This window comes from Glycine soja, chromosome 10 (assembly GCF_004193775.1).
Source record: "Glycine soja cultivar W05 chromosome 10, ASM419377v2, whole genome shotgun sequence".
Classification (NCBI taxonomy): domain Eukaryota; kingdom Viridiplantae; phylum Streptophyta; class Magnoliopsida; order Fabales; family Fabaceae; genus Glycine; species Glycine soja.
Genome location: NC_041011.1, coordinates 35,774,216 through 35,801,782, shown reverse-complemented (window position 1 = coordinate 35,801,782; position 27,567 = coordinate 35,774,216). Strand labels below are relative to the sequence as shown.

Sequence of the window (27,567 nt, the reverse complement as noted above, 5' to 3'; positions counted from 1 at the left end):
TCTGTTGTCCTGTATGCAAAGGACAGCAGCATCCTGTATGCAGCAGCAGCAGAATCCTGTATGCACAAGTGTCTGCTGTGTCTTGGGGTAGGTTCTTCAACACACACACACACACACACACACACACACACACAGAAACACACCCACACACAGAAACACAAACACACACACAGAAACAAACACACACAGCCACACACACACACACACACACAGAAACACACACACACACACACACACACACACACAAACACACAGAAACACACACACACACACACACACACACACACAGCCACAGCCACACACACACACAGAAACACACACAGACAGAAACACACACACACACATACACACACACAACCACACACCCACACACACAGAAACACACACACACACAGAGCCAGAAACCCACACACACACACAGCCATACACACACATAAACACACACACACACACACACAACCATACACACACACACACACACACACACACAACCATACACACACACACACACACACACAGAAACACACACACACAGAAACCCCCTCCCCCCCCCCCCACACACACACACAAACACACACACACAGCCATACACACACACAGAAAAACACACACACACAGAAAACCCACACACACACACACACAACCAGAAACCCACACACACACACAGCCACACACACACACACACACACACACACACACACACACACACACACACACACACACACACAGCCATACACACACACACACACACACAGAAACACACACAGATACACACACAGACCCTCATTAGCCCTGTCAGTCCTTCAGCCACTAAGTGAAAGAGTAATGGAGCCAAAGGGTCTCCTTGTCTCAACCCTCATGATACACACAGATCCTCATGATACGCACACACCCACATATACCCAACTACAATATTAAACCATAAGCACCCTTCAAACCCAGCATTTGAAATTAGTTACATAAACAACTGCTGATGTCTATATTTGTCTGTAATTGAATTTGACCTTTTGTATGTTCTTGTATGTGATCAGTGTAATTTGCTATATAAACAATTGTTGTTCATGGTGAGTGAACCTTAGATTCCCGTTTGAGACTGAATGCAATGACTCTTGCAGACAGTTTGCATTAGCCATTGTATTTAGTCTTGAATTGTCCGTTTGGACAGTTTGGGGAGACTGGTATTTTTATGTTAGATTCATTCGTGAAGGTTATTATTGTTTTCATTAATTTGATTAAATTTCGGTTCATTGCATTTCAATTTGTTCTCCGAGTGCATACTTGATTATCGGGAAATTCATTTGACCGATGTCATGTCGTGTACTAGGAGACCAATGCGAAATACTGCCGAAATTTAGTCAAATTTTTGTAAATAATGGTAACCTTGACGATTGAAGCTAACATAAAAGACAGTTTTCCTAAATGGGATAGGCCCACACCTATAAATAAAAAGTGAGATTTTCATGCATGGAATTACGTAGATGGATCGAAGTTGGATGAATGAAAGTCACATGAGCCCAGAATATGAGGATGGCGTCGAACAGTTCTTGCAATTTGCTTCAGAAAGAGGTCGACCGAATGAAGAAGGAAAATATTATTGTCCTTGCATCAACTGTTTGAATGGAAGACGACAATTACTCAATGACATACGAGACCATCTATTGTGTGATGGGATTAAGAAGAATTACACAACATGGATATGGCATGGTGAAGTGACAGACATGCAGAGTGGGTCCCAATCTGAACCGTTTGATGTAGAAATGAGAGATCGGTTAGAGGACATGATCCGTGACCTTGGACAGGAGTCTTTCAAGCAAGCACACGCCCCTGTGTATGAAGGATTGCAGAGTGATTCTAAGAAGCCTTTGTATGCAGGCTGCAAGAATTCCTTAACCCTGTTGTCTGCTGTGTTAAGTCTGGTTAATGTGAAGGCCAGGTATGGGTGGAGTGACAAAAGTTTCACCTCACTGCTTGAGGTAGTGCACAATCTGCTTCCAGAGCACAACACATTGCCTAAAAGTTACTATAAGGCGAAAAAGATATTGTGTCCGATGGGTATGGAGTATCAGAAGATTCATGCTTGCCACAATGATTGCATACTGTACAGGCATGAATTCCAAGAAATGTCCAAATGCCCTATCTTTGGGATTTCACGATACAAAGTCAAGGATGAAGAGGAAAGCAATTCTGATGAAAACTCCAACAAGGGTCCCCCAGCGAAGGTTTTGTGGTATCTTCCAATCATTCCAAGGTTAAAGCGTCTCTTTGCTAACGAGGATGACGCAAAAGACCTTACATGGCATGCAAATGGAAGGATTTCTGATGGAATGGTCCGTCATCCGGCTGATTGCTCCCAATGGAAGAAGATTGATGGTTTGTATCCGGATTTCGGGAATGAGCCAAGAAATCTTAGACTTGGACTAGCCAGTGATGGAATGAATCCATATGGCACCTTAAGCACTCAACACAGTTCATGGCCAGTTCTGCTAGTAATTTACAATTTGCCTCCTTGGTTGTGCATGAAGCGAAAATACATGATGTTGTCTATGATGATATCGGGCCCAAGACAACCAGGAAATGACATTGATGTTTATCTAAGTCCGTTGGTTGAAGATCTGAGAAAGTTGTGGGACGAGGGGGTTGTAGTGTTTGATGCGTTTCGCAAGGAGACGTTTGAAATGCGTGCAATGCTTTTTTGTACCATTAATGACTTTCCAGCATATGGGAATCTCAGCGGTTACAGTGTTAAGGGTCATCATGCATGCCCCATCTGTGAAGAAAATACAAGTTACATACAACTTAAACATGGGAGAAAAACAGTCTACAGTAGGCATCGCCGCTTTCTAACACCCAATCATCCTTACAGACTGTCATACCCTAATTTCGTCCGGGGACCTTTGCTTGATGACATGCGACCTTTCTTTGGTCCTTGTGAGGTGCTTGGCACCCATCATTAGGCAATTTGTGAAATTCCAGGACATGCCGGAAAACCAAAAAATATTGATGCACAATCCGTAAGTTTCCGTGACACACCGGAAATCAAATGGAAGCATCGTTGCATAATTAAGTGAGATTCCGTAACATTCCGTAAGTCAAAAAGGGGATGATTATGTAATCCGCAAGGTTCCGTAACATTACGGAAAGAAAACAAGTATCATTACGAGATTCGTAAGTTTCCGTAGCTTTACGAAAAAAGAATCACCAAAAAAGGTAAGGGGGTGAACTTATCAAGATAGGGGTGTAAATAGCAATTCAAATCTAGGCCAGAACATTTTGGAAGTTGGGTTGCTTAAGGAGGAAGCAACTGGGCGGCAAGCTCCTCCACGTTTTTGAAAAATGGTTTTCGGGGCTTCCGCGGCTTCCGTAATACTTCCGTAAAATTTCCGAAAACCTTGGGTAAGCATATTCCACTTAACATTGGTGAAAGGGAAGAGAAAAAAGATGAAAATCAAATTCGAAAACAGTTCCGTAAGGCTTCCGTAACTTTTCCGTAAAATACGAAAAGGGGGGTGAACTTAGTAATTCGGGTGCGCTTAGAAATCTTCTTCATTAAGTCTTTGGGCGGCAAGCACCTCCTTTTTTTTCTATAAATAGGGGAGGGGGGAGCTGTTTCAAATTGTTCAAGCCCCCTTAGGCTATGCATTTCGGCTATTTTGGGCAAAAAACACGTTTTCGTGAAGAAAAATCGAGTCGAAGTGCTTCTGTAACGCTTCCGTAAGCGATTCTGTGGAAATTATTCATCGTTCTTCGTCGTTCTTCACCGTTCTTCATCCGTTCTTCGTTCGTTCTTCATTCTTCAACGGGTAAGTTTTCGAATCCGAGACTTTCAATTCATTTCTTGTTTTGTGTACTTTCACTTTATTTCGTTCATTTTCGATTTCTTTTCTTCTGTCTTTAACGCGCTTTTACCGTTTATTTAAGCCGTTTTCTCACCTAATAAATGATAAAATGAATTTCAACCGATCATTTGTGTTGTAATCTCATTTAATCACTTTTAAAACGAAATCTAACTGATCGTTCACGCTATAACCTCGGTTAAACCAAAAAAAGTAAAATAATCAAAATATCTTGAAAAATAATAATAAAATAATCAAAATATCTTCGAATAAAATAATCAAAAAAATCAATCGGACGTTTTTCTTTGGAAGTTTCCTTGAATGAATTGATTAATAACTAAAGTTAAACTAAGACTAAAATCAACTCACAAATCAAGTTTTGTCCGAAAAATCACTAAAAACCGTTTTAAGGTCCAACGCCTTAAGCGGTCCTCTTTGCTTTTATCGGTTAACATAGACCGTTCAAAAGCATAAAATCAACATGTAACTTTACCGCTTTTGCAAGAACTACGTAGGTCTGATTTCCTCATCGCAATTGAGGATACGTAGGAGCAAAAGCCCCGCTTTTGTCGACCACCCCAAGAGATCGTTAATGGTCCAAATGCCTTAACGTTTCTCTCCTTTCAAAAACAAGAGATCGTTAATGGTCCAACGCCTTAACGTTTCTCTCCTTTCAAAATCAAAAGACCGTTTAATGGTCCAACACCTTAAATGACCTTTTGTTCAATAAAAACATATTTTGCAAAAAAGACAAAAAACAACTTAACCAAACACTTTGTTCCGAAAGAACTACGTAGGTCTGATTTTCTCATCCTAATTGAGGAATACGTAGGAGCAAAGGGAAACACCCTTGTCGACCACAAAAAGAGAGAAAAATATAAAAAGGGTATAAAGGATATAAGGACATAAAAGGGAACGTAAAAATCAAAGTCATGTTTGCACATTCGATTAAAGGCTGCCGTCCCTTGTGACGGACGTGTGGGGTGCTAATACCTTCCGCGCGCGTAAATACATCTCCCGAGCCTTTCACTTAAAAGTTCGTAGATCGCGTCTTTTCCGGTTTTTCCGACGTTTTCCTCAAATAAACGTTGGTGGCGACTCCGCGCGTATTCCTTTCGTGGAACACGCATCCCGCGAGTCACGCGTCGCCCTCCCGCCAAAGGGTAGGTTGCGACAGTTGGCGACTCCACTGGGGAATGTTTTTAGAGAGTTAGGCCATTTATTCTTGTGCAAAGTTTTGCCATGACTTACTCCTTTGTTGGTTTCCCTTTATTATGTTCTTGTATATATAACTCTTTGATGCTTTTAGTGCATTTTTTGTATGCATGAGGTAAATATTTATTCATTTGATGCACACAAACACTAACACTATTTGCACACATGGTGAGTTGAGAAAGGGGCCCTATACCCGGGTTCGTGGGAACATAAGGAGTGGAGGTGAATCCGTGATCATGCTAGGTCTCCGACTTGCTTGATTACAGTGAACCCTCATCTAGAGTTTTTCTCTTTGAAAACATATTGTTGCTAGTAGTCCCTACTGCTGCAGTATGTTCTTCGAAGGGGATGATACCTCTAGAAACCATCAAGAGAGATATGACTACCTTGGGGGTTATCACTAAAAGCCTAGTTAGCTCTTTCCCTTATAGGTCCCTTAAATAGGGGCACGGAGCAAACACGCTGCGTGCCATTTTTCACACTGCCATGCATAAGTGTCATATACCCTTTTGCTTATATTCAGTGAGTATTGTCATACTATGTACATTCCCGTGTTGCGCCTTTCGCATATGCATCACACATGGGTTCTGTCTTGATCCCCTCTGTAAACAAACCAACGAAGGGTCCGTGTCACCGTTTTAAATACATACGTTGAGGCACTTTGCTACCCCTAGACGTTGTATCTAAGAAGGAGACAGTTTCTCGGGCTCCCGTATTCGTAAATTGCATCTGTGTCATATGCATTTCTTCATGCATTCATCCATTCCACCCATGATAGATGTCAGAGTTTTGATTCGCACTAGATTTTATTTCACTTTAGTAAAACATGGGATCAAGTCAAAAGCCTTCGCTTAAAAAGAGGTTCTATCAAGTCAAAATCAAGAGCTTAGAGGTCAATAGTTTAGGAGAGTTGGGGCAATTAATGGGTCAACTTCAACGGCAAGCCTTCCGCAAAGCCTATGGTAAGATTTGGGACCTAGCTAGGGTAGAAGTCTCCATGGAACCGATTGCATCCCTTTCCCAGTATTATGACCAGCCCCTAAGGTGCTTCACATTTGAGGACTTCCAGCTAGTGCCGACTGTGAAAGAGTTGGAAGAAATCCTGGGATGCCAACTGGGAGGAAGGAAGCCATATCTTTTCTTTGGGTTCTATCCCTCCACGACAAGAGTTGCCAAGGTAGTGAAAATCTCAGCACAAGAGTTGGAACGTCTAAAGCAAAACAGAAATGGAGTAGTCGGAGTACCAAGGAAGTGTTGGGAGGAAAGGGCAAAGGCCTTGGAAAATCAAGGCGAATGGGCTTTCTTTTATTGACATCTTGGCGTTTTTGATCTTTGGAGTTGTCCTCTTTCCGAATATGGAAGGGTTAGTGGACCTAGCAGCAATTGACGCTTTCCTCGCCTTTCATCATGGCAAGGAAAGCCCGGTCGTCGCCATTTTGGCCATGTATGACACGTTCGACCGGGGATGTGAAAAGAGCAGCGCAAGAATTGTTTGTTGTGCACTGGCTCTCTATGTGTGGCTGGTTTCACACCTTTTTTCTCCAAGAAGGTAGGCCCGTCTATCCGCTACAAGGTCACCGCTCGTGCGTCGAAAAAGGGAAAGGGTAATTGATTCATTGCACCAAGAGGCAACAATGTGGACGGACTGATTTGCTCTTACTTTGAACAGGAGTCAAGAACTTCCCCGATTCCTAGCCAAGGCCAAAGCAGTGGCGGACACCTACTCCGCCTCCGAGGCGATCCACGGACTTCTCAGCTATTGTCAGCATATGATAGACTTAATGGACCATATGATTGGAAACCGCTAGGAAGTTTGTATTGTCGCTCATATCTTGACTAGTTATAACTTTTTGAATAAGATGAGTTTATCCCACGTTTTTACTCCAAAAATCAGTGCGAATCAAGTCACTCCCGCTTTTTATCTCTAGCATGCATTGTATGTTGGTCTCGTCCTTTGTCACGGGAAGCCGGAAGGTCCATATCACCTTCTTAATTGTACATATGGGGCACTGCGCCCCCAAATGCGCGAGTAAGAAGAGATAATTTTCCGGGCTCTCGTGTCCGTAAAATGCATTCATATCATGCACCGCATAAACATCTCTTCAGCATCATAATGAACATATCGTTCCTGCATTTGTCCGTTATCACATTCCCATTTTGCATGAGTCATTGCATCATCATATGCGTTCAACATACTTTTTGTTTGCTCATACATGATCCTTGTATTTTCCTCTACAAAACAAAAACAAAAAAAAGGGAAGTACGAAAATTCACGCAGCATTCTTAGTTGCATATATTCCGTACCATGAGCCAACCATGTTGGGATCATAAACCCATTTCACTTAAAAACAAAATGATTGAACATGGTACCTGATGCATGTTTAACTAAGAAAGGGTGTTTCTTCGGGCATCTCAATCTCATAATTACATTTTCCATGCATAGCATGCGTATTCTCGAGTCTTTCATCCCTATGAAATGTTGTTGAAGTATTGGCGATCAAAATTGCCATTCCCTGGGATACGGGGTTGAACCAAGCTCATGCTTTTACAAAAAGGTTCATCAAGTCAAGTTGAAATATGGAAGTAACCGTCTTGCAAAATTGGGGCAAAAGATGAATCGAGTCACATCACTGCTTCGTCTACTGCCAAACATAGTTAGGATTGTTGATGTCCTTGTTACTTCCAGTTTCACCTTGACAAAGATGTCATGGATCATGTTGAAAATCTAAATTGATTCAACCCCATATCCTGCGTAAAAATTCACAATACTTCAACTGTACATCATTCACATACATCCATGCTTTTCATTGGTTGCATTACTCATTGCATTCTTTCCTTGAAAAATAAAATAAAATAAAATGAACTTAATCGTTATTAAAAAAAAAAACACGCTTTACGGCGCCCCTACCAAACCCGTGCTAGAGCTAGAGTAATGGGTGAAGTAGAGAAGGTTCAAGAGTAGATGGAGGACGTGGAGGCCATGAAAGAGCAAATGGCCGCAATGATGGAGGCCATGATTAGCATGAAGAAGATAATGGAAGCCAATGTGGTTGCAATTGCCGCTACCAGCGTTGTTGCTAAGGTGAACCTGACGTCCCCATCCGGCATCAACCAAATGAATCATCCAACCTCAGATATGGTAGGCAAAGATTTGGGAAGTACGGGCGGCCCCCATGATGTGCAAATTCAAAACGAGCACGCCTTCCCGCCATATGGCTTGCCTCTCAACTATACGCCACCCAATGTAGCGTACACTCCCAATAAGAATGTCAATAACTCCACTCCTATACCCATTAAGAGCCAACAACCCCAAACTGATCATGCACATGTCTCTTAAACTGTGGGGGAGACACATGAAATTCCCCACCACAATCTAGCCGACTTTGAGCCTTGCCTCGGATATGCCACGGAAGGGCAAGCAGTTGGTGGTATACCCCTACAAAACCCTTTGGAAGGTCCTCAGTATCACCCACAACTACCACCTCTTGCATTCCACAACAAGTAAAAACCCTCATGCTATGGCAGAAATGGGAAAGTTGGATCATCTAGAGGAAAGGCTCAAGGCCATTGAAGGAGGTGAAGATTATGCCTTTGCTAACCTAGAAGAGTTGTTCCTAATACCCAATATCATCACCCCTCCCAAGTTCAAGGTGCTGGACCTTGACAAGTACAAGGGGACTACTTGTCCCAAGAACCATCTAAAGATGTATTGTCAGAAGATGGGGGAATACGCAAAAGATGAGGAATTGCTAATACATTCCTTCCAAGAAAGTCTTACTGGGGTAGCTGTTACCTGGTACACTAACTTGGAATCTTCCCGAGTCCATTCTTGGAAGGACCTAATGGTTGCCTTTGTTAGGCAGTATCAGTACAATTTTGATATGGTTCCGGATAGGATGCAACTACAGAACATTTGCAAAAAGGGGGACGGATCTTTCAAAGAACACGCCCAAAAGGTGGAGGGATCTGGCGGCCCAGGTGGTACCCCCAATGATGGAAAGGGAGACGATGATCGTGATGGTAGACACATTATCGATACTCTACTATGAAAAGATGGTGGGCTACGCACCTTCAAAGCTTTGAGGATTTGGTCTTTGCCAATGAAAGGATCAATGTGGGTCTGAAAAAAGGCAAATTTAGTCATCCTGCTTGGACGAATGAGAAAACTGGGGCAAATGAAGAGGGTGAGAAAGAGGGAGAAACCCATGCTGTGACTGCTATTCCTATACGACCAAGTTTCCCACCAACCCAAAAATGTCATTACTCAGCCAATAACAAACCTCCTTACCCACCACCCAGTTATCCACAAAGGCCATCCCTAAATCAACCACAAAGCCTGTCTACCGCACTTCCAATGACGAAGACCACCTTTAGCACAAACAAAAAAAAACACCAACCAAGAAATGAATTTTTCAGCGAAAAGCCTGTAGGATTCACCCCAAATTCCGGTGTCATATGCTAACTTGCTCCCATATCTACTTGATAACGCAATGGTAGCCATAACCCCTGCTAGGTTCCCTCAAACCCCCATTTTTCTGAGGATATGACTCGAACGCAACATGTGCATATCGTGGGGGAGCCCTGGGGCATTCCATTGAGCACTGTATGACCCTCAGGCGTAAGGTGCAAGGTCTAATTGATGCGGGCTGGCTGAAATTTGAGGAGAATCGCGTGTAAATCCTGACATTGACAAGAGATGCCACACATGGGGCAATTTTGAAAACTGTTGTTAGATGTCTCTAATGACTCATTAGGATTTTCAAGTGCAAGCCATTGGTCAGTTTGCTCAAGCGACCTGTGCTCCTGAGTTTGGACTTCCAAGACCGTTCAATCAGAGATTACTCGTCTTGCACGTTGGTGGGGTTGCCGTAAAACAACGAGTAAAGTTCAAAACAAATAAGTTTCAAAATAAAAAATAAGTTTCAAAATAAAAAATAAAAAGGCATTTGGTTGACTGTGTTTTCAAGTAAAAATATAGACGTTCATGTGACCTCATTTTGTCTTTTTAGAAAGAAGTGAGTTATCAAGAATAAGATGTTGGACAAATGGCCTCAGTTACCTTAAGAAAAAGGGGGGTTGAATTAAGATGCAAAGACTATTCCCCAATTGAACTATCACTCTTTCTTTTTGGATTAACAATGCACCCTTAACATGAATTACTCAAAAGACAATTCAAAATAAACTTCTTTAAAGCAAAAGATAAATAGCAATAAATAAAAGAAGTTTAAAGGAAGAGAGGAATGCAAACTTGATTTATATTGGTTCGGCCACTTCCCGCGCCTACATCCAGTCCTCAAGAAACCCACTTGAGATTTTCCATTCTCTTTGTAAAACTCCTTTTACAAAGTCTGAACCACACAGGGACAACCCTTCCCTTGTGTTCAAGAATCCTCTACAATAAGAGACTCTCAGTCTCTTAATCCCTTTTCAGAAGTAAGAAGAAGAGAAGAAGAAATCTCTCTTAAAAGGGATAGATTGTACAATGAAGACCAATCAAAATTCCTTATTGAATATGCAAGTGGTTGACCAAGGAATCTTTTTGAGAGGATAAGACAGTTCAGTTCAGAAAAACTCTTAATCTTTTGAGAGGATAAACTTTGTGGGCAATGAAAACTCTCTTTAAATTCATGTTTCCAAGTCACCTTTGATGGCCATTCATAAACCATTTGAATAGATGTGACTCTTGGAAATTATTTTCTGAAAATCTCCTCTGGTAATCGATTACAAGACTTGTGTAATAGATCACAGGCTTTAAAATTTGAATAAATTGCTGGTAATCAATTACCATCCATGTGTAATCGATTACACATTATAAATTTTGAATTTCTAGTGACTGTTATAAACATTTTCAGCTGCTGGTAATCGATTACCGGAGAGCAAATCTCAATTTGAAATGATAGAATTCTTTGGTCAAACCTTTTGTTTTTTCAATTTGGAAACTTCTTCCAAAAGATTCTAGAAATCAACTTGATCATATATCTTGACTTTCTTGGATTCTTGTCTTGAATAAAACTTAGAAGCACTTGATCCTTTAACATCATCAAGACATCAAAACATCTTGCTTCTACATAGGAGTCATTTGACTTAATCCATCAGCTGAATAATCCTTCAACTATTTCTCGTCCTTGGAAAATTCTTTTTGCAAGAATCAATTGCGTCTTTCATTCTTCCTCACTACGAGGTTGTGAAAACAAGACAACAATTGGTACCTCTAAGCCCTACACTGGGGCAATGAAAGGCCCCATGCATAAACCTCAGACGAACCTAGGGGCAGATTAGAAGTTCTCACTCAATAGGTTCCCAGCTACAAGGTCATGACGAAAGACAACGATTGGTACCTCAAAGCCTTACACTGGGGCAATGAGGGGCACCGTGCATGAGCCTTAAGTGAACATAGGGGTCGATCAAAAGTTCTCACCCATCAATGTTTTTAACAAAAAAAAAGGGACAAACCCTAGGATTTCAATGGATTGATTAAACATCAAACTACTCCATTGCCGTCACTCCAAAATGGTCAAGTGACTAAATAAAAAAGAACATACACTCTGAGGGAGTTCCCGGAGAGATTTGCAAAAAGATAGGATGAGGTTGCATGAATTATCACCTTTTTCAAAAGGGCAGTCAATCTGTGTTTTCCAAAAAAAAAATCAAATCAAAATCAAAATCACAAAATAGGGAAAGAATGCCATGAACATTGTACAACTTTCCATTACATTGCATTGTTTCATATAAAGTCCGCATTTATCCAAATTTCACAACAAAGGTTGCATGCATTTGCATCCCTCAAAATCATGTTAACTGCATAGATTCCCTACATCTAAATGTCCAAATCTTTTGAATTTGGGATGACCGGCTCTCTCGATGAGTCGATCTCTTGCTTTCTCATAAGGGTGGACCCTTGGGTACTAGTTACCCTCACCGTTGAGAGGACTACACGTCCTCGCCTTGAGAGGACTACACGTCCTCACCATCGGAGGGCTGCACGCCCTCACCTCCAGAGGACTACATGTCCTCGCCTTGAGTGGGCTACACGTCCTCACCTTGGGTACTAGTACCCTCACCTTAAGAGGGCTACACGCCCTCGCCATCAGAGGACTGCATGTCCTCACCTTCGTAGGGCTACACGCCCTCACCTTTAGAGGAATACACGTCCTCGCCAACAGAGGGCTGCACGCCCTCACCTTGAGAGGACTACACGTCCTCGCCAACAAAGGGCTGCATTCCCTCACCTTGAAGAGGACTACACATCCTCGCCATCGAAGGGCTGCACGCCCTCACCTCCAGAGGACTACATGTCCTCACCTTGAGTGGGCTACACGTCCTCACCTTGGGTACTAGTACCCTCACCTTAAGAGGGCTACACGCCCTCGCCATCAGAGGACTGCATGTCCTCACCTTCGTAGGGCTACACGCCCTCACCTTTAGAGGAATACACGTCCTCGCCAACAGAGGGCTGCACGCCCTCACCTTGAGAGGACTACACGTCCTTGCCAACAAAGGGCTGCATTCCCTCACCTTGAAGAGGACTACACATCCTCGCCAACAGAGGGCTGCACGCCCTCACCTCCAAAGGATTACACATCCTCGCCTTGAGAGGGCTGCACGCCCTCACCTTTAGAGGGCTACGTGTCCTCATTTTCAGTGTGCTCCACATCCATACCTTAAGAGGATTTAAGGTCCTCTGCCCTTAAATGCTTAACCGAGACTTTCACTCTCGGTTAAGGGGCCAGTAGTTTCCTTTTAACGGTTCCTAGGCCACCCCCTGATATTGGAGGAGGGCCAACTGTGCGAGCACAACCAGAGAGGGAGGCTATCACACAGCTACTATGCATACCGGGGCAAGATTTCACCCGTGCCGCTGCAAAGAGACGAGTGCGGATCATGCGCACCAACATGACCACTCTTACACAGATATAGATGACATTGCTACTTAGCAACATTCTGCCCAGCGACCGCAATGCCAATCTCCCCCTGCAAAAGTATCAGTTGGCCTGTGTCGTCCCGACATGGGTAAGTATGCATATGGTTCAACTGATTTCTGATACCATCTATTGTTTGCAGGGATCGCACCCACAAAGACACCCAGTGGACCTGAAGAAGTCCAACAGGGCCCTGGGGTTTCCAGCTCTGGTTATGGGCCTCTGTCGACCCTACAGGGCGCCCGTTCCCCCCAGCAAGTTCATGTCGTCGTGGCATAGGTAAGTATGCACCTCCCCCAACTGATTTCTGATGTCATCTATTGTTTGCAGGGATTGTGCCCACAAGACACCTAGTGGACCCGAAGAAGGCCAATAGGGTCTTGGAGTTGCAAGCTCTAAATACGGGTCTCTGTCAGTTCTAAGGAGTGCCTGTCGCCCCCAGCAAGGTCATCAGGCCCCCCCTACCAATCGAGCTTTCATCAAGAAGTACTGCGCCCCCAGGCAGGCACAGGGTGAAACACCACATCAGCATTGGGATGGCTGGTAGCGGGCAATAGACACACCGCCACCACCTCTAGAGTTCACCTTAGCTCATCCATAAAAAGGTTAGAGCGTTGCCTACGACACATGGCCGACCAATAGGCGACCAAGTCCAAAGCCAAAGGTAAGCAAAGTACTAGGTCCATGACCGACAAATCATTAGGCGTCCAGCTCAAGACGTTAAAGAAGCGCTACTAGGAGGCAACCTAGTACCTTTTAAATTTCTACCTGCTATTTGATCACTTTTTATAGTAGGACGCACCTAGTTGCTCATGATCCTGGGAATTTAAATAAAACAAGCGCAAGCTCGGAAGGTAGTCATACCTTACAAAACATATATATGTATGTTTAGGTAGTGAAAATACCTTAGATATGCATGTATGTAAACAAAAAACACTTCACAAAATATATATATATATATATATATATATATATATATATATATATATATATGTATGTTTAGGTAGAAAAATACCTTAGATATGCATGTATGTAAACAAAAAACACTTCACAAAATATATATATGTATGTTTAGGTAGAAAGATACCTTAGATATGCATGTATGTAAACAAAAAATACTTCACAAAATATATATGTATGTTTAGGTATAAAGATACCTTGGATATGCATGTATATAGCAAAAATACCTTACAAAACATATATATGTATGTTTAGGTAGCAAGATACCTTGGATATGCATGTATATAGCAAAATACCTCATGAAAAAAAAGAGAAGAAAAAAAAACAAACAAGAAAAAGAAATAAACAAATAAAAAAAAAGAAAAAAAAAGAGAGAGAAAAAAGAAAAATAAGTTGTCTAGCTGAAAAACCAACATGCTTTTGAAAAGAGATGACTTCCAACTTTTCTTTGAAGAAAAATTCGCTGATCATAGCTAGTTTTTGGAAAAAAAATGTGTGTACACCTGAAGGGTGAATGCTGTGAAATTTTCCCGGACGCCCAAAATGGACTTGGATGAATGCACAAATGGATAAAAGAACATATTTTGGAAACATTGGGTTGACTAAAATAGAGGAAATGAATCCTGAGCCCTAGCATCACATGACCATAAAAATTTGACACTTGAGTGTCCGCATAGGTGCATGCATGACCAGTTTTGCATAAAGTTTCCAAATCATCATTTTTGCATTTGTGTCATGGAAATAATGTGGGGCACCCCTTTTATCCTTGAGCCAAACCAAACCCCGACATGTATCATGTCTAGCCATTCTACAAACCTTGAGCCAAAATCATGACTCACTATAATCCTTACCCTCGGAAGCAAAAAAGGAAAGAAGGAAAATTTCCAATCAAAGAGAAAGCAAAAAGAAAAGAAAGGAAATTCCCAATCAAAGAGTGGGAGAAAGCAAAAAGAAAAGAAAGAAAATTCCCAACCAAAGAATGGGAGAAAGTAAAAAAAGGAAGGAAAGAAAGTTCTTGATCAAAGAAACTAGAAGAAATGTGCAGAAAGGTCTTTTGACCAGACAATATCTGAACAATACAGAATTGTCACCAAATGAACAAAAGAAAGAAAAGGAAACCATGACCTAAAGTGGTCTTCTCCCTTTGATTACCAACCAAAATCCTGTGCGTCGGTGACTTGTTCGCCTCGCGCAAAACCAAAACAGAAAAGGAAAAGGGGCAAAAACACACAAAAGCCGAAAAACCCACCAAAAGAACCCATTCCCAAGGGAAGCCCTATTGATCCATGATCACGCATGTAATTTTTGATTTGATAGGAAATAATTTGCAAAGTCAAGTCATGATATATCTATGGTTCGGAATTAGGATGAAACACTTACCTGTGCGAGATTGATACACTTTGAGTGATTTTCTTCTATTTTATCGAACCCAGTGTTTCCTCTAAATGTTCATTTAGAAACGAAATGCTAACATCCAAAATCTCAGTTAAGGTTATGGGGGATTTCATCTGCAGACTCTCCTTCCCCGGTAAACGCATTGTTTTTCACTCAAAAAAGCGTATGCTGCTCTAATCAGTTGGAATATTTATCTCTTTACTAAAGCATGTTTGCATTTTAGCGGAGAAAACACCGAGACTTTTTCAAGTCTCACAAGTTATCCAGAACTACGTAGGTCTGAGTTCCTCATTGGAGGATACGTAGGAACAAAAACCTCGCTTTTGTCGACCACACTGCTTTCTGTTACCATGACCCAAGAGCTGGTAGCCTACGGAGACACCTTACGGTTATCCGCACCTCGAGTGTGATTGATAAGCGGAGGCCAATATGGTCATCTGCACCCTTTCCAAAGATGTAGGCATCTTCTGGTGGAGACTTTTTCAAGTCTCACAAGTTATCTAGAACTACGTAGGTCTGAGTTCCTCATTGGAGGATACGTAGGAGCAAGAGCCTTGCTTTTGTCGGCCGCCCCATAATCTTTGTCATACTGACCCTGAGGTCATGTGACATGCACCCTTGTGTCATCCGGAGGCGGCGGGCCCGATGACACGCGGAGATACCTTACGGTTATCCGCACCCTTTTGTCATCCAGAGGCGGCGGGCCCGATGACACGCAGAGACAAAATTTGGTCATTCTGCACCCTTGTGTCATCCAGAGGCGGCGGGCCCGATGACACGCGGAGATACCTTACGGTTATCCGCACCCTTTTGTCATCTAGAGGCGGCGGGCCAGATGACACGCAGAGACAAAATTTGGTCATTCTGCACCCTTGTGTCATCCAGAGGCGGCGGGCCCGATGACACGCGGAGATACCTTACGGTTATCCGCACCCTTTTGTCATCCAGAGGCGGCGGGCCCGATGACACGCGGAGATACCTTACGATTATCCGCACCCTTTTGTCATCCAGAGGCGGCGGGCCCGATGACACGCAGAGACAAAATTTGGTCATTCTGCACCCTTGTGTCATCCAGAGGCGGCGGGCCCGATGACACGCGGAGATACCTTACGGTTATCCGCACCCTTGTGTCATCCAGAGGCGGCGGGCCCGATGACATGCAGAGACTGACATAGTATTCTGCACCTTTTGCTCCTCCGGGAACAACGAGTCATTTACATGCAGAAATTTTACGGTCACTCGCGACTCTCGTCAACCGAGAGGAACGAAATTAGTGTCATACCCTAATTTCATCCGGGGATCTTTGCTTGATGACATGCGACCTTTGTTTGGTCCTTGTGAGGTGCTTGGCACCCATCATTAGGTAATTTGTGAAATTCCGGGAACAACAAGTCATTTACATGCGGAAATTTTATGGTCACCCGCGACTCTCGTCAACCGAGAGGAACGAAATTAGTGTCATACCCTAATTTCGTCCGGGGATCTTTGCTTGATGACATGCGACCTTTCTTTGGTCCTTGTGAGGTGCTTGGCACCCATCATTAGGCAATTTGTGAAATTCCGGGAACAACAAGTCATTTGCATGTGGAGATTTTATGGTCACCCGCGACTCTCGTCAAATCGAGAGGAACGAAATTAGTGTCTTGTCTTTACTTTCCTTTTATCTCCAATAAAAGACAAGTAAAAAGGGGCAACTGTCATACCCTAATTTCGTTCGGGGACCTTTGCTTGATGACATGCGACCTTTCTTTGGTCCTTGTGAGGTGCTTGGCACCCATCATTAGGCAATTTGTGAAATTCTAGGACATGCCGGAAAACCAAAAAATATTGATGCACAATCCGTAAGTTTCCGTGACACACCGGAAATCAAATGGAAGCATCGTTGCATAATTAAGTGAGATTCTGTAACATTCCGTAAGTAAAAAAGGGGATGATTATGTAATCCGCAAGGTTCCGTAACATTACGGAAAGAAAACAAGTATCATTACGAGATTCGTAAGTTTCCGTAGCTTTACGAAAAAAGAATCACCAAAAAAGGTAAGGGGGTGAACTTATCAAGATAGGGGTGTAAATAGCAATTCAAATCTAGGCCAGAACATTTTGGAAGTTGGGTTGCTTAAGGAGGAAGCAACTGGGCGGCAAGCTCCTCCACGTTTTTGAAAAATGGTTTTCGGGGCTTCCGCGGCTTCCGTAGTACTTCCGTAAAATTTCCGAAAACCTTGGGTAAGCATATTCCACTTAACATTGGTGAAAGGGAAGAGAAAAAAGATGAAAATCAAATTCAAAAACAGTTCCGTAAGGCTTCCGTAACTTTTCCGTAAAATACGAAAAGGGGGGTGAACTTAGTAATTCGGGTGCGCTTAGAAATCTTCTTCATTAAGTCTTTGGGCGGCAAGCACCTCCTTTTTTTCTATAAATAGGGGAGGGGGGAGCTGTTTCAAAATGTTCAAGCCCCCTTTGGCTATGCATTTCGGCTATTTTGGGCAAAAAACACGTTTTCGTGAAGAAAAATCGAGTCGAAGTGCTTCTGTAACGCTTCCGTAAGCGATTCTGTGGAAATTCTTCATCGTTCTTCGTCGTTCTTCACCGTTCTTCATCCGTTCTTCGTTCGTTCTTCATTCTTCAACGGGTAAGTTTTCGAATCCGAGACTTTCAATTCATTTCTTGTTTTGTGTACTTTCACTTTATTTCGTTCATTTTCGATTTCTTTTCTTCTGTCTTTAACGCGCTTTTACCGTTTATTTAAGTCGTTTTCTCACCTAATAAATGATAAAATGAATTTCAACAGATCATTTGTGTTGTAATCTCATTTAATCACTTTTAAAACGAAATCTAACCGATCGTTCACGCTATAACCTCGGTTAAACCAAAAAAAGTAAAATAATCAAAATATCTTGAAAAATAATAATAAAATAATCAAAATATCTTCGAATAAAATAATCAAAAAAATCAATCGGACGTTTTTCTTTGGAAGTTTCCTTGAATGAAATGATTAATAACTAAAGTTAAACTAAGACTAAAATCAACTCACAAATCAAGTTTTGTCCGAAAAATCACTAAAAACCGTTTTAAGGTCCAACGCCTTAAGCGGTCCTCTTTGCTTTTATCGGTTAACATGGACCGTTCAAAAGCATAAAATCAACATGTAACTTTACCGGTTTTGCAAGAACTACGTAGGTCTGATTTCCTCATCGCAATTGAGGATACGTAGGAGCAAAAGCCCCGCTTTTGTCGACCACCCCAAGAGATCGTTAATGGTCCAAATGCCTTAACGTTTCTCTCCTTTCAAAAACAAGAGATCGTTAATGGTCCAACGCCTTAACGTTTCTCTCCTTTCAAAATCAAAAGACCGTTTAATGGTCCAACACCTTAAATGACCTTTTGTTCAATAAAAACATATTTTGCAAAAAAGACAAAAAACAACTTAACCAAACACTTTGTTCCGAAAGAACTACGTAGGTATGATTTTCTCATCCTAATTGAGGAATACGTAGGAGCAAAGGGAAACACCCTTGTCGGCCACAAAAAGAGAAAAAAATATAAAAAGGGTATAAAGGATATAAGGACATAAAAGGGAACATAAAAATCAAAGTCATGTTTGCACATTCGATTAAAGGCTGCCGTCCCTTGTGACGGACGTGTGGGGTGCTAATACCTTCCGCGCGCGTAAATACATCTCCCGAGCCTTTCACTTAAAAGTTCGTAGATCGCGTCTTTTCCGGTTTTTCCGACGTTTTCCTCAAATAAACGTTGGTGGCGACTCCGCGCGTATTCCTTTCGTGGAACACGCATCCCGCGAGTCACGCGTCGCCCTCCCGCCAAAGGGTAGGTTGCGACACAGACGACTGAGAAAAGCTTTTAATGGAAGTCAAGAGCATGATATTGCGCCGATACCGTTGACTGGTGAGCAGGTATATCAGCGGGTTGAACACCTGAATACTGTATTTGGGAAGACCCAAAAGAAGGATAAAAGTCAAAGTTGCATATGGAAGAAGAGGTCCATTTTCTTTGATCTTCCGTACTGGTGTGATCTTGACGTTAGACATTGTATTGATGTTATGCATGTGGAAAAAAATGTTTGTGATAGTGTCATTGGGACGCTCCTTAACATTCAAGGCAAGACGAAGGATGGCTTGAATACCCTTCAAGATCTAGCTGATATGGGTATACGATCACAGTTGCATCCAAGGTCTGATGGGAAGAAAATTTACTTGCCCCCAGCCTGCCATACTTTGTCCAAGAAGGAGAAGATAAGTTTTTGTCAGTGTCTTCGTCGGGTGAAGGTTCCACAATGATAGTCTTCAAATATTAAGAGCCTTGTGCAGTTGAAGGAGCTTAAGCTTGTAGGGTTAAAGTCTCACGATTGTCACGTGCTCATGCAACAATTGTTAGTTGTGGCTATACGAGACATCTTGCCAAACAAAGTCAGGTTAACGATAACTCGCCTATGCTTTTTCTTCCATTCTATATGTAGCAAAGTCATTGATCCAGTCATGTTTGATGAGTTGGAAAATGAGGCCGCAATTATACTGTGCCAGTTGGAGATGTATTTTCCCCCTGCTTTCTTTGACATCATGATTCACTTGATTGTGCATCTGATCAGAGAAATCAAATGTTGTGGTCCTGTTTATCTACGGTGGATGTACCTGGTTGAGCGATACATGAAGATCTTAAAAGGGTATACAAAGAATCTATATCGTCCAGAAGCATCTATTGTTGAGAGGTACATTGCATAAGAAGCCATTGAATTTTGTTCAAAATACTTAGAGAAGGCTAAAGATGTTGGGCTTCCTGAGTCTCGGCATGATGACAGAGTGGGTGGTAAGGGTTCAAGAGGACTGTAGGTGATCACTCCAAGTGTAGAAGATTTGTTACAAGCTCACTTGTATGTCTTGAACAATAGTAATGAAGTTTTGCCATACATAGTTAAGCATGAAGCTTTAGTCAAACAGAATAATCCAAAAATGTCAAAGAATTGGGTGTTGAAAAAGCATAACAAGACTTTCTATGATTGGTTTAAAGATACAATCTTTGCATATGAGAATGCTTCAGAAACATTAAGAAAGCTAGCAGATTGGCCTAAAAGAAATGTTATAACCTGGCAAGGATACGACATAAACAGGTATTCATTTTACACAAAAGCACAAGATGATAAAAGTACAATGCAGAACAGCGGGGTCACCCTAAGGGTTGAATCTCAACACTTTGCAAGTGTCAATGACGCCAATCCCTGTGTAGCTTCCATCCCTTACTTTGGGTTCATTGAAGAAATTTGGGAGCTTAATTATGTGAAATTTACAGTATGTGTATTCAAATGTAAATGGGTTGACAACAACACCGGTGTGCGCACGGATGATATAGGATTTACCCTGGTAGATCTAAAGAAACTTGGTTACCTCAATGACCCTTTCATCATGGCAGAACAAGCTAGACAAGTATTTTACGTGCAAGACCCTTATGATGAAAGGTGGTGCGTGGTTCTGCAGGGCAAAACAGTTAGTGTTAATGTAGAAGATGATGATTCATACATGGACACCTATGTTAGTCCTTTGACCGCTCAAATCACTGGTAACATTGTGGGAGAAGAAGAAGCTGATGACGTTCATGCTAATCGAAATGATCATGATGAAGGAGAATTGATTAACATCCTCTAATGTAATTTTCTGCAGAGACAGCGGTCACCAAACCTAGTAAGTGGCAGCTACATTTTTCTCTGATTGAGGCATCAGTTTTTTGTTTCAATTTGCCTCCTTAGGACTTCATCCAGCTCATGTTTGTCGCCAATTTCATCATCCACCACCCTTTTCTTCTCTGGCTTCTCACATTCATTGTTGTTAAACCCATATTTATGCTTTCTTCCCTTCATGTCTTGTTTTATCACAACTTTAGCTGAATCTCCCATCTTCAGCATAGTTGAATCTCCTGTCTCATTCTCCAATGACACACTTTGATGGCCTGTATCTCTTTTCTTCGTATGGTCTAGTGCTTCAGCTTCAGAATGCATAAAGCAATCAGAATTTTCCAGTGATCACCAAAGGCTTCTGCATCATCATTGACACTCTCCACCCTCTTTAGTTTATGCTTCTGTGTTTTCTTTCGTGCCTCCTCGTTATAAATCTCAGCTTTATTCGAGGTTGCACTAGAACGATCACCACCAATCTGTGCTTCTTCCTCATCTATCAGGTCAATATGTTTCCTTTCAACTTTTGTTTTGTAAATTACAGTGTAGTTTACAAAAGCAAAGGTGAAACAAAAGATATTGAGCTGATAGAGGAGGAACAAGCACGGATTGGTGCTGATCCTTCTAGTGGGACCTCCAATAAATCTGAGAATTATAAGGAGGAAGCACGGAAGAAAACACAGAAGCATAAACCAAAGAGGGTGGAGAGTGTCAACGCTGATGCAGAAGTCTTTGGTGATGACTGGAAAATTCTGATTGCTCTATGCATTGTGAAGCTGAAGCAGTAGACCATATGAATAAAAGAGATACAGGCCATCAAAGTGTGTCATTGGACAATAAGACAGGAGATTGATCTATGCTGAAGATGGGAAATTCAGCTAAAGTTGTGATACAACAAGACATGAAGGGAAGAAGGCATGAATATGGGTTTAACAACAATGAACGTGAGAAGGCACAGAAGAAAAGGGTGGTGGATGATGAAACTGCCGACAAACATCAGCTGGATGAAGTCCTATGAAGATCCTCCTCATTCTCAAAGAGGGGAACGAGCAACAATTTGAAGGTTGTATATTCAGGAACTAAAGAATTCAAAATAGCTAGTAATAAGAAGGATTTGTTTTTGGGATTTTCTAAGCACCAAGAGCGGCTACGCAAGAAGCTTGCACTTGAGGAGGGAAGGATATTTGCAGCTAATGAACAAGTTTCTTGACTATTTGTCCTTAAGATTTTACTGTTTCTTTTTGCTAATATGTAAATATAAATGGTATAAGGTTATTCCATAAAAACATGGTCTATATTTACTTCTAAGATTGTTAGGGGTAAAAATGACCATGTCCCTATGGCATAGCCTTATATTATTTATATTTACATATAAGAAAAAAAAACAGTAAAATCTGAAGGACAAATAGTTAAGAAAGTTGTTCATTAGCTGCAAATATCCTTCCCTCCTCAAGTGCAAGCTTCTTGCGTAGCCGCTCTTGGTGCTCAGAAAATCCCAAAAACAAATCCCTCTTATTACTAGCTATTTTGAATTCTTTAGTTCCTGAATGTACAACCTTCAAATTGTTGGTCGTTCCCCTATTTCTTTTCTGCAAAATAGAAAATCAAACGCTGTGAAAACATGGATGAAGTCCTAAGAAAATCAATATCAAAGAAAACATGGATGAAATCACAATTAAAAAGCACAACTATCTATCTTTTAGAGTCCTTTGGTTAATTTGTCTTGTCTCCTTATGTGGTGGGGTTTTGTTTAATAATGTTATACTTTTGCCTTCCAAAAAAAACTTATGACTAATCCTCTTTTCATTAATCCAATTTTGTATGTTATTGTATAAAAGATCATGGGTTCTCCACCTGCCTCCAGTACTCCTCCTCCTCCTTCTCCTCCTTCTCCTCCTCGTCCTCCTCCTACTTCGGACGCATCGGCTTCGACGTCTGCCGTGAAGCGGACACGCAAAGCCTCACGCCTACGATCGTTGTCCACTAGACCACCTGGTGTTGAGAGACCAGTGGTGCATGTTGATCCTGCTACAGGGAAGGCTGACGGTCCCCACAAGAAGAAATTAAGAACATATTTGGGGATTGTGGCACGTGATAAGGTGGACATCACCTACAGAACTGGAAGGAGGTCCCTACTGCTCAGAAGGACCTGATTTGGGAGGATATTAAGGTATTTCTCTTTTCTTATTTGATTGTGTGTAATTAATAGCCAAAAAATTTCATTATTGTAACAAATAAACTTTGTTTCATGTTGTCAGGTGGAATTTGATATCCCAGAGGCTTCTGACAGTAGGACAAAAAGGAAGTTACTACAGACCGTGGGGGAGAGATGGAGGCAGTTTAAATCAGACCTCACGAGGAAATGGGCCCTTGCAGCCGATCAGGACGGTGTCGAGGACACTGTCTGTGACAAATACGGCATCAGCAAGGAAAAGTGAGCCCAGTTTTGCCAGACTCGCAGAGACCCTTCTTGGGAGGCATGTTCCTTTGCCATTTAAGTTGTTTTTCATATTAAACATGATGTTGTTATACTTCATTCTACCCATTTCAAACATTATTGTTTAATTTTTCCAGGATGTGCGCATCAAGGCACAGGCCATCCAGAAGCAGAATACTGCCCCCCACGTTTTGTCTCGTGGGGTTATGATTATTTGGAGCAGAAGCTCCTGGCTGAGAAGACCAAGAAGAAGATGCAGGAAGCTGCACTGTCAGGAAGCGTTGATGTCGTCATCAACCCTCCATCCCTGGTCAGACGCCACGTGAAGTGGAAGATGGCCCGCACGAAGAAGACAGGGGAGATGACGACTGAGGCCGCAAAGGAATTCGCTGAGAAGATTGTAAGTCATTTTCAACTAACCATTACAATTATGTTTGAATATTTTGAGAATGTCATGTACCACTATGTGTTTTCTGTGCAGGATTCGTTTGAGGAGCAGGCCACACAGGGATCGTTCGTCCCCCATGGACGTCAGGATTTTCTGGCCGCTGCTATTGGACGTCCAGAGCACCCTGGACGTGTTCGTGCTGCTGGAGCCGGTGTCACCATCAAGCAATACTTTGGATCGGCTCCATGGACGTCCCACAGCGCTTCCTCCCTGCCTCCTGACGAATTACAGCAGCTGACTCAGCAGATCAGAGACCAGCTAGAGGAGTCCATCACAGAGAAAGTGACGAGGCAGGTCATGGCATCCTTCAGCCAGCTTCAGTCACAGATGCAATCTCAGGGACCTCCTGAGCCTCTGGTTGGTCCTGGTCCCTCCGGTCCTCGGGTGAGCACAAAGGGGAGTTGTGTTGATCCCTCAGGAAACGATCCTGAGACGGGTGACTCTGACAGGTGCGGCTTGTACATAGAAGCAGATCCTGCCCGCCTGGTTGTCGTGGGGAGAGTTTATAAGGGATCCACTCTTGTTCATAACACTCATTTGTTGCCTGGCCAAATAAAGGTGAGTGTGGACGAGGTTAAAGATGCAGATGCTGCATTTCCTGTACCCACTGTTGAGGTTTCCTTAGTGGGGCAGGCACTTCACACCTTCCTTGCATGACCGACACATCTGATCAAGTCTTTATCAAACCAGGTACTTATTGTCCTTACTATATGTTTCTTCTTTTTAAATTAATTCATTAAGCATGCCTCAAATTTGGCTATTTAACTTTGTTTCATGAACAGGTAGCTGTGTCTCCACCAAAACCACCTCCGAAGCCCGATCCGGAGGTCGATGATCCGCTTTATCTGATGACATTGACCATCCCATAGCTTTTCTTGAGGCCTTATCAGGTTAGATGGGATGCCACCGTGTTCGAGGTAGTTAATCCAGATTTCCCCCTGTACATAAAGCACGAAGACCTCTCCGAAATCCCACACGGTGGTCAATGTCTCAGCATATCAGTGTTACAGTTGTGGATTCTGTAAGTCTTTATATAAAAGGCTTTTATTTACCCAAGTTATGGCTTTCAATTCATAAATATTTAACTTTGACTTAACATAAACAGGCATCTCACTGAAACATGTATGCGAGCGGGGAATTCTGATATCTATGGATTCCTCGAGCCTCAGTCCATTCAGAGGTCTGGGCAATCGCAGTTTGAATCTGAAAGTTACATAAAGAGTTGGATGTAGAGTTCACAACGCGATGTGTATCTTGGAGCCTACATAAATGGGTAAGTCACAAAATAACAAAATTTAATTAATGTTTACTAATGTACTAACCCATTTTAGGTTCCACTGCAGCGGACATTGGCAGATGGTGGTCATCCTGCCCAAGGAACACTTAGTTGTCTGGTTTTGTTCATTGCATAATAGGCCAGACAACTACCTTAAGGGGATTATTAATAGGTTAGTGTTCTTTTCAATACAGTTGCATTGTAATACCTCAACGTACAACACCAATTTTTAATTGTTACTCATATGGAACAGTGCTATCAAGGGTCTTGATGATGCTCCACAGCCTAAATCAAAGGCTCCTGTTAGGTGGATTGTCGTCAAGGTACGTCATTTACATAAAACTTCCACTTATATATATTTCTTTATGTGTCTATACACTAGTTGTTTAATTAATATCCAAATTTCATTATGTATTTAGTGTAATAGACAAAAAGGAACTACTGAGTGCGGCTACTATGTCATGCACTGGATGTCCACCATCATTTTTGGAAGTTTTAGAAATAATTGGGAAGCGGTAAGTTTATTTCAAACAAAATCGATTTATTTATAATTTGTATTACATTATTAACTTAATATGATTTATTTAATCATGCAGTATTTTAACGACCCTAGACCATTGGAGCCTGAGAGATTAAAAGCATTGCGGATCCAGTGGGCACAGTTTTATCTCCGAGTTAGAGATTAGGCCTAGGATTTAGGGACATTTTTTTAACATTTTTGACATTTTCTATGTAACATGAACATTGAATTCATTTGTTGATTGTTCTTTATAATATATAAATCTGCTATTTGATGTTTATTATCATTAAAACTGCTTGAAAGCAGAATAAAATGTTTCTTTGTTGTGAATTGAGACTCCTGAAATTGCATTTGACAGGTACAATTTTGGGTTTACTGTAAAAACAGAAAGTATATATAAAAAAAATATTTGAAAACAACATCGGTTATTAACAAAAACCGATGTTAATATCATTACCAACATCGGTTATAATACAAAACCGATGTTAACGTTTGTATATTAACATCAGTTTTTGGGGAATAACCGATGTCAGCGTTTGTATTTTAACATCGGTTATCTGTAGATAACCGATGTCAACTAGTGTACATTAACATCGGTTAATTATAAATAACCGATGTGAATATTTGAATATTAACATCGGTTATTTATAATTAACCGATGTTATACATAAAGAACTACACCAAATAAGTGTATGCATCATCAACGTTGACATCGGTTTTCTAGAAAAACCGATGTTAAGGGCATATATTAACATCGGTTTTTCTCAAAAACCGATGTTAAACTAACATATTAACATCGGTTTTACTGGAAAACCAATATCAACGTTCATCATGCGTACACTTTTTTTGCTGTTGTTCATTGTGTTTAACATCGGTTATTTAGAGAACCGATGTTGTCATATGTATGTTAACATCTTCATACATTCAACATCGTCACTTTCAACATCGGTTTTAAAACTGATGTAGAATGTTCTAAATAACCGATGTTGAAAGTGTATTTTCTAATAGTGCAAGGACATCCCATTAGCTGTTATGAAATGTTTCAAATGGAAAAACATGTCTTTAGTCAACTTTGCATTGAATTGGTTGGAAATGGTTTACAAGGAACTAAACATATAGGTGTTGAAGAAATGTTGCAATGTTCCTAGATATGATCGGTCATGGATTAGGCAATATGAACATACAAGAAAGGTTTCAACATTCAGGAGAGACTACAAGTAGGCATTTTCATAAAGTATTAGTTGCTTATTTTAAACAAGCCTTCAAATACATCAAGCCACTAGATTCTAGGTTCCATGATGTCCATTGAAAAATTGAAAATGACCAATGATATTGGCCATTTTTCAAGAATGCTATAGTAGCAATTGATGATACTCATATCCCTTGTGTGGTTAACTCTAGTAAGCAACCTAAATTTATTGGAAGAAGAGGACAACCAACACAAATTGTAATGTCTACTTGTGATTGTGACATGTGTTTTATGTTTGCATCAGCATGATGGGAAGGCACTGCACATGATGCACGTGTATTTGAGAATGCCCTCATAACTCTTAGCATGAATTTTTCACATCCTCTTTTAGGTATGTGTTGTTATAATTAAAATTTATTTATATAATGGAAATCAAAATTTACATGACAATATTGTTTTACTAATGGGATATGAGGTCCATATAGTTGTGCACGTTATCACCTTATATATTTTAGGCGCAAAAGTGGATTTGATAACTTAAATGAGGCATTCAATTATTGCCATTCAAGTTTAAGATGCACAATTGAAAGAACTTTTGGGGTATTAAAAAATAGGTTTACAATATTAGGTCATATGCCTAATTTCAAATTTGAAACACAAGTTCAAATAGTTAGTGCAACAATGATTATACACAA

General features: G+C 41.4%; 1 protein-coding gene across 1 annotated transcript; it reads left to right on the top strand.

The window, feature by feature from the left end:
• The first annotated feature begins 1,478 nt into the window (after positions 1-1,478).
• LOC114371686 lies at positions 1,479-27,181 on the top strand. Its single transcript, XM_028329045.1, has 2 exons — positions 1,479-1,887; positions 27,177-27,181. Exons 1-2 carry the CDS (start codon positions 1,479-1,481, stop codon positions 27,179-27,181), a joined length of 414 nt encoding a protein of 137 aa, XP_028184846.1.
• The last annotated feature ends 386 nt before the right edge of the window (positions 27,182-27,567 follow it).